General features: G+C 36.2%; 1 protein-coding gene across 2 annotated transcripts in view; it reads right to left on the bottom strand.

Annotated features, from left to right (window-relative positions):
* The window catches only part of NBEA (neurobeachin), a 752,078-nt gene that overhangs the window by 365,262 nt on the left and 373,954 nt on the right, over positions 1-12,862 (bottom strand). For both annotated transcript variants that reach the window (XM_025364271.1, XM_025364273.1), the window contains one exon: positions 11,030-11,094. In XM_025364271.1, the coding sequence (XP_025220056.1) occupies positions 11,030-11,094 (65 nt within the window). The remainder of the gene's footprint in view (positions 1-11,029; positions 11,095-12,862) is intronic.

Below are 12,862 nucleotides of genomic sequence, written 5' to 3'. Positions count from 1 at the left end.
AAAAAGGCTGAAAATTCCAAAAACCAGAATGCCTCTTCTCCAAAGGATCACAACTCCTCACCAGCAGGGGAACAAAGCTGGATGGAGAATGAGTTTCACAAATTGAGAGAAGCAGGCTTCAGAAGGTGGACAATAACAAACACCTCCAAGCTAAAGGAGCATGTTCTAACCCAATGCAAGGAAGCTAAGAACCTTGAAAAAAGGTTGAAAGAATTGCTAACCAGAATAACCAGTTTAAAGAAGAACATAGATGACCTGACACAGCTGAAAAACACAACACGAGAACTTCATGAAGCATACACAAGTATCAACAGCCGAGTAGATCAAGCAGAATAAAGGATACGAGAGACTGAAAATCAACTTAATGAAATAAAGTGTCAAGACAAGATTAGAGAAAAAGAATTAAAAGCAGTGAACAAAGCCTCCAAGAAATGTGGGACTCTGTGAAAAGACCAAACCTATGTTTGACTCATGTACCTGAAAGTGATGGGGAAAACGGAACCAAGTTAGAAAACACTCTTCAGGATATTATCCAGGACAATTTCCCCAACCTACCAAGACAGGGCAACATTCAAATTCAGGAAATACAGAAAACACAAAGATACTCCTCGAGAAGAGCAACCCCAAGACACATAAATGTCAGATTCACCAAGGTTGAAATGAAGCAAAAAATGTTAAGGGCAGCCAGGGAGAAAGGTCGGGTTACCCCAAAGGGAAGCCCATCAGACCAATAGCAGATCTCTCTGCAGAAACCCTACAAGCCAAAAGAGAGTGGAGGCAAATATTCAACATTATTCAAGTAAAGAATTTTCAACTCAGAATTTCATATTCAGCCAAACTAAGCTTCAAAAGTGAAGGAGAAATAAAATCCTTTACAGAAAAGCAAATGCCGAGAGATTTTGTCACCACCAGGTCTGCCTGTCTAGAGCTCCTGAAGGAAACACTAAATATGGAGAGGGAAAACTGCTACCAGCCACTGCAAAAATATACCAAATTGTAAAGAGCACTGACACTATGAAGAAACTGCATCAACTAATGGGCATATTAACCAGCTAGCTTCATAATGACAGGATCAAATTCACACATAACAATATTAACCTTAAATGTAAATGGGCTAAATGCCCCAATTAAAAGACACAGACTGGCAAACTTGATAAAGAGTCAAGACCCATCAGTGTGCTGTACTCAGGAGACCCATCGTACGTGCAAAGCCACACACAGAGTCAAAATAAAGGGATGGAGTATTATTTACCAAGTAAATGGAAAGCAAAAAAAAGCAGGGGTTGCAATCCTAGTCTCTGATAAAACAGACTTTAAGCCAACACAGATCAAAAGAGACAAAGAAGGGCATTACATAATGGTAAAGGGATCAATGCAACAAGAACAGCTAAGTACGATAAATATATATGCACCCAATACAGGAACACCCAGATTCATAAAGCAAGTTCTTAGAGACCTACCAAGAGACTTAGACTCCCATGCAATAATAGTGAGAGACTTTAACATCTCACTGTCAATATTAGCCATATCAATGAGAGAAAATCAACAAGTATGTTCAGGACTTAAATTCGGCCCTGGACCAGGTGGACCTAATAAACATCTACAGAACTCTCCACTCCAAATGAATAGAATATACAATCTTCTCAGCACCACACTGTACTTATCCTAAAATTGACTGCATAATTGGAAGTAAAACACTCCTCAACCAATGCAAAAGAATGGACATCATAACAGTCAGTCTCTCAGACCACAGTGCAATCAAATTAGAACTCAGGATTAAGAAACTCACTCAAAACCTCACGGCTACATGGAAACTGAAAAACCTGCTCCTGAATGACTACTGGATAAATAACGAAATGAAGGCAGAAATAAATAAGTTCTTTGAAATCAATGAGAACAAAGACACAACGTACGAGAATCTCTGGGACACAGGTAAAGCAGTGTTTAGAGGGAAATTTATAGCACTAAATGCCCACAAAGGAAAGCAGGAAAGTTCTAAAATTGATACCCTAACATCACAATTGAAAGAACTAAAGAAGCAAAAGCAAACAAATTCAAAAGCTAGCAGAAGACAAGAAATAACTAAGATCAGAGCAGAACTGTAGGAGATAGAGACACAAAAAACCCTTCCAAAAAATCAATGAATCCAGGAGCTGATTTTTGATAACAAAATAGACCACTAGCCAGACTAATAAAGAAGAAAAGAGAGAAGACTCAAATAGACACAGTAAAAAATGATAAAGGGGATATCACACTGATCCCACAGAAATACAAACTACCATCAGATAATACTGTAAACACCTCTACTCAAATAAACTAGAAAATCTAGAAGAAATGGATAAATTCCTGGACACATACACACTCCCAAGGCTAAACGAGGAAGAAGTTGAATCCCTGAATAGACCATTAACAAGTTCTGAAATTGAAGCTGTAATTAATAACCTACCAACAACAACCAAAAAAAGCCCAGGACCAGACAGATTCACAAACGAATTCTACCGATGTACAAAGTGGGGCTTGTATGATTCCTTCTGAAACTATTCCAAACAATAGAAAAAGAGGGACTCCTTCCTAACTCATTTTATAAGGCCAGCATCATCCTGATACCAAAACCTGGCAGAGACACAACAAAATAAGAAAATTTCAGGCCAATATCCCTGATGAATATCAATGCGAAAATCCTCAATAACATACTGGCAAACAGAATCCAGCAGCACATCAAAAAGCTTATCCACCATGATCAAGTGGGCTTCATCCCTGGGATGCAAGGCTGGTTCAACACATGCAAATCAATAAACATAATCCATCACATAAACAGAACCAATGACAAAAACCATATGATTATCTTAATAGATGCAGAAAAGGCCTTTGATAAAATTCAACACCCCATCAAGCAAAAAACTCTCAACAAACTAGGTATTAATGGAACGTATCTCAAAATAATAAGAGTTATTTATGACAAACCCACAGCCAATATCATACTGAATGGGCAAAAACTGGAAGCATTCCCTTTGAAAATTGGCACAAGACAAGGATGTCCTCTATCACCACTCCTCTTCAACATAGTATTGGAAGATCTGGCCAGGGCAATCAGGCAGGAGAAAGAAAGAAAGGGTATTCAAATAGGAAGAAAGTCAAATTGTCTCTATTTGCAGATGACATGATTGCGTATTTATAAAACTCCATTGTCTCGGCCCCAAATCTCCTTAAGCTGATAAGCAACTTCAGCAAAGTCTCAGGATACAAAATCAATGTGCAAAAATCACAAGCATTCCTATACACCAGTAATAGACAAACAGAGAGTCAAATCATGAGTGAACTCCCATTCATAATTGCTATGAAGACAATAAAATACATAGGAATACAACTTACAAGGGATGTGAAGGACTTCTTCAAGGAAAACTACAAACCACTGCTCAAGGAAATAAGAGAGGACACAAACAAATGGAAAGACACTCCATGCTCATGGATAGGAAGAATCAATATTGTGAAAATGGCCATACTGCCCAAAGTAATTTATAGATTCAGTGCTATCCCCATCAAGCTACCATTAACTTTCTTCACACAATTAGACAAAACTACTTTCAATTTAATATGGAACCAAAAAAGAGCCTGTATAGCCAAGACAATCCTAAGCAAAAAGAACAATGCTGGAGGCATCATGCTACCTGACTTCAAACTATACTACAAGCCTATGGTAACCAAAATAGCAAGTTACTGGTACGAAACAGATATACAGACCAATGGAACAGAACAGAGGCCTCAGAAATAATGCCACACATCTACAACCATCTGATCTCTGACAAACCTGTCAAAAACAAGCAACGGGAAAGGATTCTCTATTTAATAAATGGTGCTGGGAAAACTAGCCAGAGGCAGAAAACTAAAATTGGACCCTTTCCTTACACCTTATAAAAAAATTAACTCAAGATGGATTCAAGACTTAAATGTAAAACCATAAAAACCCTAGAAGAAAACTTAGGCAATGCCTTTCAGGACATAGGCATAAGCAAAGACTTCATGACTAAAACACCAAAAGCAATGGCACCAAAAGCCAAAATAGACAAATGGGATCTAAGGAGACTAAAGAGCTTCTGCACAGCAAAAGAAACTATCATCAGAGTGAACAGGCAACCTACAGAATGGGAGAAAATTTCTGCAATATATCCATCTGACAAAGAGCTAATATACAGAATCTACAAGGAACTTAAACAAATTTACAAGAAAAAAAAATAAACAACCCTATCAAAACGTGGGCAAAGGATATGAACAGACACTTCTCAAAAGATGTCATTTATGTGGCCAACAAGTATATGAAAAAAAGCTCATCATCACTAGTCATTAGAGAAATGCAAATCAAAACTACAATGAGATCAGATCCCAGAGAGGATGTGGAGAAACAGGAATGTTTTTACACCGCTGGTGGGAGTGTAAATTAGTTCAACCACTGTGGAAGACAGTGTGGCAATTCCTCAAGGATCTAGAACCAGAAATACCATTTGACCCAGCAATCCCACTACTGGGTATATACCCAAAGGATTATACATCATTCTACTATAAACATATATGCACACATATGTTTATTGCAGCACTGTTCACAATAGCAAAGACTTGGAACCAACCCAAATGCCCATCAATGATAGACTGTATAAAGAAAATGTGGCACATATACACCTTGGAATACTATGCAGCCATATAGGATGAGTTCATGTCCTTTGCAGAGACATGGATGAAGCTGGAAACCATCATTCTCAGCAAACTAACACAGGAACAGAAAACCAAACACTGTATGTTCTCACTCATAAGTTGGAGCTGAACAATGAGAACACATGGACACAGGGAGGGGAACATCACACACTGGGGCCTGTTGAGGTGTGGGGGACTACGGAAGGATAGCATTACGAGAAATACCTAATGTAGATGACAGGGTGATGGGTGCAGCAAACCACCATGGCACGTGTATACATATGTAACAAACCTGCACGTTCTGCATATGTACCCTAGAACTTAAAGCATAATATTAAAAAATAATAATAATAATTTAAAAAGAATGTTAAAGAAAACCTGGCATAGGTCAGATTTTATAAGAAAACACATGGAAAAGAAACTTCTGTTTTCCAGGAGCTTCCAGAGATTATTGGCTCCAAATTAAACCAGAATGTCTACTTTAAGGAAACAGTTTCTTATTCTACAGCTTTGGAAGTTTTTTTGTTTTGTTTTGTTTTTAAATACAGGTTTTGCCAAATCAAAGACATAAGAGAAATAAAAAGCAAACCAATGCTTGTTGGTTAAAATATTAACTAGCATTTGTTAAATTAAAGAATACATTCAAATTGGTGCCATACAATCACTAAAAAATTATACTTGGATGCAATATGCTTCTCCTCTTAAAAACCTAAGAAATGCATGGTGTATATTTTCCCCTATTCTAAAGAACAAAACAAAAAATCGGAATCTTGAGAGCTCTAGCTTAAATTCAGTGCTAAACATAAATATGATCTGTTCTTTCTGATGAATATTCAAAAATTAAATTCTATATTATTTTAAAAGAGTGACAAAGGTTTATTTCAGGCAAATGATTATTTAAAAAGATAACTCAAATTCTGTATTTTAAATAAGTACTTCCTATTTGCCTTATTCTTCAATGCATATTTTAATAATTCAAATTCCAATCATTATTGCCAAGATATTACAGGCAATTTTACATCCCATTAACCTTGCTTTGTTTTAATTATAAAGATCCTTTGTTAGATTCCTTTAAATGATCCAGTTTATAATTTCAGCCTGTCCTAGGGAGTACTTTAATTCAGATGCACATTCATCAACTGTTTTTGTCCTGTTAATTGCAGACAACTGCACAATTGCTTTCTCTAGCTATGATTGATGAATTGTATTCACGAGTGTAGCTGTTAAGTAGGATAAATATTTATAATAATTTCTACTTAAAGATTTTTATCTTCATTCCCATAAGGGCAAATTAAAGGCTGATATTCTAACAACCCAAATAAAGTGAGTTTTTAAATGTTTCATATTAAACCATATGAAAAAGTTGCAAAAATGTTATATGTCCAGGCAAATGGGATAAAAGCATGTATAAAATATCTAATTTGTACTTTGCACATAATGGGCATCAACATACAGTAGGAAGATAAACAGAGTAATGGGCTTTTTACTGGAACTGCATCCCAGCTACCTAAATATGACTTTTTGAGCCAGAAGTCCGAGTTCGTATTTGTGAAAGAGAAAAGTCTAAATTGAAAGAAATGATCCAAACTAAAGGTGGGAGTAAGCAAAATTCTAAATACATATTATACGCAATAACAAAAGTAAAAACTTCCGTTTTAAAATATCATATATATTATGTTGAACTTTCTGGGAAACTGAGCAAGAAGGGTGCTACAGTATTCTACAGATGAGAAACAATGTCGGAGGAAGATTATTACTTGCCTGCAGTCTAACAGCTTATCAATGGGAGAACTGATATTTGAACTCAGTAGAATTAACATATGGATACTATGTATTATACTATGCATTGTGGAATAACCATAAAAAGATCTACCACAAATAAACACTATAGATAGGTATATATAAATCAGGGAAAAATTGAGGTACTGGGAGAACAGAGAAAGGTACACAATTCAGATTAGGGGTAGGAAGGGGTTGGTCCTCGGTGAAAAGATTATTTTCGCTAAAGTAAGAGAAGTCAATGTATTAAAGCAAATGCCTATCTTCTCTTAACTGTGAACGGCTGAAGAAAACATTACACTATCAAAGACAGCAACCTCAATTGGCTCCTCCAAATTGCCTGGCAAGCCTCTGAGGTTTCTTTAGTTTTTTCTCTTCTCTATTCTTTTACAATTGCTATTTTCAGTGTTCTTCACTTTTCTAAAAATCGTATGTACCCTCTCCCAATTTCCTTTATTCTCAGCAAATGACCCTAACTGCCACTTCATAGAGAGAAGGCATCATGTGAGATCTCCTCTGAATTCTTCCACCAATTTAATTGTCTTCATCCTTTCTCAGTGCTCTTCCACTAAAGGCCAATCCTTCTATCTCAGTGCACCCCTCTCAGAGAGTTTATGCTGTCAATATTGCCTTCTTTCCCTCCCACCTTATTGCCTTTTTCCATCAACACTGAAAAATACTCAGGTTCTTCTTTCTAAAAAGTAACCCCTCTCTCCAAATTTAAACCTTATCTACCTACATCAACTACTCTATCTTTCCCCTTCTTGGCCAAACTTCTTTAGAGAAGTACTTGCTGCCTGTATTTCATTTTGGGCTAGCTCTTCAACTCAAAGCAACCTGGCTTCTGTCCCTCTACTCTCAGTAAATCACCACTTTTTCAAAAAATACCTCTCTCAGTTACCTGCTCCCATAGCACCCTCTAATTGCCCTTTACATATTTATTAAACTTTCAATTACTTAATCAAAGGCTGTTGCCCCCACTAGACTGTAAGCTCTAATAGGGTAGGACTTGGATCTATACCCAGCTTCTTCAGCACACAGGTGCTCACCAGTATTAAGTCTGGATGAGATCACCATGACCTCCTTTTGGCTGAACCCAGTGGTCCCTTTAACACTAACTTAAAAATCCTCTTTTTGATCATGCATTCTTCCTTAAATACTCTACTCACCATTCTTTTCTTTATGCTTTCAATAAATATTAATTTAACGTGGCAAATAAACAAATATTTCGTTAGCATGCTAACTACATACTAGGCACTGTTCCAGAATATAGAGATATGGCAACAAATAAGATGATGAATAAGACACAAGATCTTAAGGAAACACATTTTAGCAGAAGAAATAGATGTAAACAAGCAAACACAGCAGATCATTTGAGATGATGTTATTATGTGTTAAAACAGGATTATGTCATGGGAGTGTAACAACTATGTAAGATAGTCAGGGGAGCCTCTGTGACAGGGTAGCATTTAAGCTGATTCCTCAAATATGAGAAACAACCAATCATGTCAAGATGTGGGAGAAGGGGATTCCCAGCAGAAACAGGAGTAGAAGCGGGGCCCCTGGTTCTCCACTCCCTCTATTCACTGTCCCTGGGCATCACATCTGTATCCTTTCTACAGTTTACCATGAGTAACCTGGAGACTCATAAGCCTAAATCTCCATGCCAGCTCTCTCTTTGGAGAGCTCAGTACTCAAATGCCCATGCCTATTCAACATCTCCACCTGGATATTTCACCAGTACCACAAGTTCAGTGTAACCCAAAAGTGAAAAATTCTCAACTCAAACCTCACTTTCTGTACTCTCCTAGCTAAGTGAACTATACTTATACTGTAAACTGTCAGTTACTAAAGCTGACATCAAAATATCCTTGATTCCTTCTTTCCCCTCTTCCACCCAATATATTAGCAATCATAGTGACTTAACTTCCAAAAGATACTTCAAATTTGTTCACTTCTTCCATCCTCACAGCCACTATTAGTCCATGGCACCGTCTTCTTCAACAAGATTACTGAACCTTAGGTTGGTATTGCTTCAAGTCTTGAGCCCGTGAAACTCTCCACATTGCAGGCTACGCCTAAACATTTTCAATTATTCTCCAGTATCCTTTGCATGGCTTCATGGCATGATCTTTGCTAATGACATGTGCCTTCATGTGGCTGGCATACAACATGCATTTAAATAGCTGCTGGTTGACTGAAAATAGCTTTCCAGCTACATGTCTCACTATTCTCTTGCCCCTAGTCCTCTGCACTATACAATTCCCTCCGCCAAGAATCGTAATTCTACTTTTTTTCTACTTGGCTATCTCCTGATGATCTCTCAAATGGCGTTCCCTTTGGGTAAGTACTCTTTCGAAAACCTTGACAATCCCAGCACTCAGTGGAATGCATCCCTCCAGACTAGGTAAAGTATTCTGCAGTACGATTGCATCATTACCTACACCACTTTTATCACAGTATCCTTGTATTATTGTATGTGTTCATCTAACGTTTGCCTTTCCCCAAGAAACTGGAACCATTTATATCTTATTCCTAACTCTATTCCTAACTCTTATAATAGTATTTGACATGTAATGAGGGCTGAACAGACATTTGCTGCACTCATGCATACATGATTTGTTCTTACATATTTACAACTATTCATGTTTGAATCCTTATTCCAAAATCATTTTTATTTGGAAGAACGAGTCCTATGAAGAATAGGAACAGAAATTTACGAGAGCACAGAGAACATAATGGACAGAATTTCAGAGATTATTACATGTTTAATTTTTTTTTCGTGGGGGAAGGGGAATGGCATGATCTCGGCTCACTGCAACCTCCACCTCCCGGGCTCAAGCGATTCTCCTGCCTCAGCCTCCTGAGTAGTTGGGATTACAGGCACCTGCCACCACGCCTGGCTAATTTTTGTATTTTTAGTAGAGATGGGGTTTCACCATGTTGGCCAGACTGGTCTTGAACTCCTGACCTCAGGTGATCCACCTAACCTGGCCTCCCAAAGTGTTGGGATTACAGATGTGCGCCACTGTGCCCAGCCTAGATTGAAATTTTTTTTAAAAATTGTGACTATTTTATTTCCAACCTTTCCTAATATAAATCCCAAATTCTACCACTGACTGATAAAAGCATTATCAGAAGCTTAAAATCTCTGATATTAGCAAATTTTCCACCCTCTTCCTTTTCTAAGCCTATTACTACAGTCTTTATTTAAGTGCTTAGAGGTTCAATTCTGGTAACTCTTAGGAGAGTTACTGATAATAATAATAATTATATATATATTTTTACTTTGCAGTTGAAATAAAATAATTGTGGATATGTCATTGAGAGCTATTACTAAAACTGAAAAAACAATGAATAGTTTTTTTTCTATTTATTCATCACCTGAAAACGGATAATAATTATTAGCAACTCTTATCACAATAAAACTCTGTAAGACATAGCAAGTGCTGTTATGTAAAATACTATTTGTGTTATAAAAGAAAACTGATATTTTCCTGCATCTTTGATGTTGCAGTGAATGCAAAGCTTATTTTAAATTTTAGATCGGTACTACTGGCTAACATGATTAGGTCACAAAATATCAAAACGAGAAATATAAAATAAGATAAATTGTTATAAAAACAGAAGATATTTCTCAAAATATAATACAGTGATGGAAAAAGTGAATAATACTAAGTGATATTTAATTTTTAAAACTTGGGTATCTATAACATACAGAAACTAATTTTCAAGGACTATTCTTTCACAACTCCCTTTCTTGAAAAAGATAAATTTTATATACAGTAAGCATTATTTCCTCATTAATCTAAAGCTGGTTTCAAATATGAAATAAATAGGTCATGCCAAATAATCATCATATTCCAAAGAATGCAGCGTATCATACAAGAAATTCAAGTTGTAAAGTTTGCAGGTCTTGAGTTGATAGAAGCTATACATGTCACATGGTGACAGCTAAATCTATTTTAATGTGTCCACTGCCAATAAAGCACTGCAAAAATAATAATTAACAACTATTTACCACAAAATGGTAAATATAATAATGCATTCAAAAGTAATTTTACTTATTGTTTTAATAATAGAATATATACATTTCTACCCGAGAGAGATATATTTGCTATATTTAATATCCCTCACATTTTCAGTTGGATATTGAATGAGTGACATATTCAGATAAAACTGTTTCACATGGACTGAGGAGAGGCTGAAGGGGTAAACACTGAGCACTGCTCTGAAAACAGATGGAGTGGCAGATGGGATTGCAGATTGGGTTCACTTGATCTGTGTAAAACAACTTTACTACTCAGTAAAATGTACTTCAAATCTCACCAAACCTTATAAAGTTTGTCCCTTTATTTCATGCATGGCTTTTTCTTCAAAAATAAATGTTTAGCATTTTAAACTTTGTTAAAGTTTTTAAAAAGTAATTAAGTACCTGTGTGATAAATTAGTTAACTAAAAGATATTTTCTTCCACATTTTTGGAACAGATGGTAGGAAAGAGCAATTGCCCAGTGGAATAAAATGTACACTGACTAGTTGTTCAAAATTGTAAAATTAATTACCTTCCTTCATTGATGAGCTCAATAAATGCAAGTCCTGCATTCTTCTGAATAGAGTTTTGCCATTCCTAAAAGGAGAAACCAAAACAAATGTGAGAAAAGTGAACATTTAAATGAAAGTAACATCTGGTTTAGGGATCACGTTGATGTTGTTAATAACTTCCACATTATATTATTTCCAAATGTCTTTACAAGATTCTAACAAATGTTATTTTGTAAAAAATCAAATTTTAGTTTTATCACTTAGTTTAGAAGGTGCTTTTGGTTCATCAGAAAATGTCAGGCTGGATGCAAACTGAGATGGAAAGTGAGACGCAGGTATAGAGGGCTCTGAGCACATAGCTTCTTTCCAAAAGAGAGCAAATGACCAAAAGAGGCCTGATGTGTCTACACAAGGACTAGAAATACTTGAGATAGAAAACTTTTATCTCCTCATATAGAAATTTTACATTAAGATAATAAAATGAATACTAGAAATATAAACTATTAGAAACATAAACATATTTAAATTGACTTGGAAGTGAAATGTTCTAGTTATATGTGCATTCCGAATTATTTAATGCTAATTATTTAATAATTAGAAAAAAGTTACAAATTAACTTTTTTGAAAATTGTAAAAAAATAGAGTAAACCTATGGCTAAATATGTAATAGATAACTATGTAATCTCTCTTTGCTAATTTAGATTAGAGTATGTTTATGAATTTGGCAGTTCTCAAGGTCAGGATCATCATTATGAACATAAGTGATTATAATGAAGTGTTTTAGATTAGAAAAGCATACGCTTATTTTATGCTCTTTTTTTTTTTTTTTTTTTTTTTTTTTTTTTTTTTTGAGACTGAGTCTCGCGCTGTGTCGCCCAGGCTGGAGTGCAGTGGCGCGATCTCGGCTCACTGCAAGCTCCGCCTCCCAGGTTCAGGCCATTCTCCTGCCTCAGCCTCCGAGTAGCTGGGACTACACGCGCCCGCCACCACGCCCGGCTAGTTTTTTGTATTTTAGTAGAGACGGGGTTTCACCATGTTAGCCAGGATGGTCTCGATCTCCTGACCTCGTGATCCGCCCGCCTCGGCCTCCCAAAGTGCTGGGATTACAGGCGTGAGCCACCGCGCCCGGCCTATTTTATGCTCTTTAGAATAAAATTTACACACTTGTTTTGGTTTCTGCCAGTGATTTCTATTTTGGGGGTTTTAAATATATACATATTTTTGGGTTTTAAATACATATATAAATATATATATTTCAGGTTAAATATATATAGAGGTTTTAAATATATATATATGTGTGTGCATATATATATATCTGGTAAAAAGCAGTGTTTTGGATTGAAAATTATATCCCTTCCAATGGTTCTATAAGTAAATACTCCCCAAAGTTCCCTAATGCATTTTAATAGAAAAATCTTTATTGACCAGTCATGGCCCTCTATATATTCCCCTCCCCATGATTTTCCTAATAAGGTGTTGGTTGTACAGAGGTGACTGGCTGCCCTGGCCATGGGTTCAGCTTTACAAAAAACACAGTTTCTGTATCAACCCTTCACTCTACTCCTGATTCCTTTACCTTTAAAGAAATTACACTCATTCTGAAAATAAATATGGTCCCCAAAAGTATTTGTGTGCGTGTAAATATTCTCTGCTCTAAGTAAATGTGTGCTGAATTATAGAAGAACAAATCCTCAATCTCCCAAGGAGAGAAAATCAACAACTAGTGAAAAGAGATGTGGTAACTTGGGGATAGTACAAAGCCACTGAGTTCTAGCTATCATAACCTTTAACTAAAATTTATCCAAATGACAAGACTGCTATTCCATTGTACAGAACTTACTGAAACTTTCAAA

Source organism: Theropithecus gelada, chromosome 17, assembly GCF_003255815.1.
Source record: "Theropithecus gelada isolate Dixy chromosome 17, Tgel_1.0, whole genome shotgun sequence".
NCBI lineage: Eukaryota > Metazoa > Chordata > Mammalia > Primates > Cercopithecidae > Theropithecus > Theropithecus gelada.
Note: the sequence above shows the minus strand (reverse complement) of the source record. Positions and strands in the feature narration are given on the sequence as shown.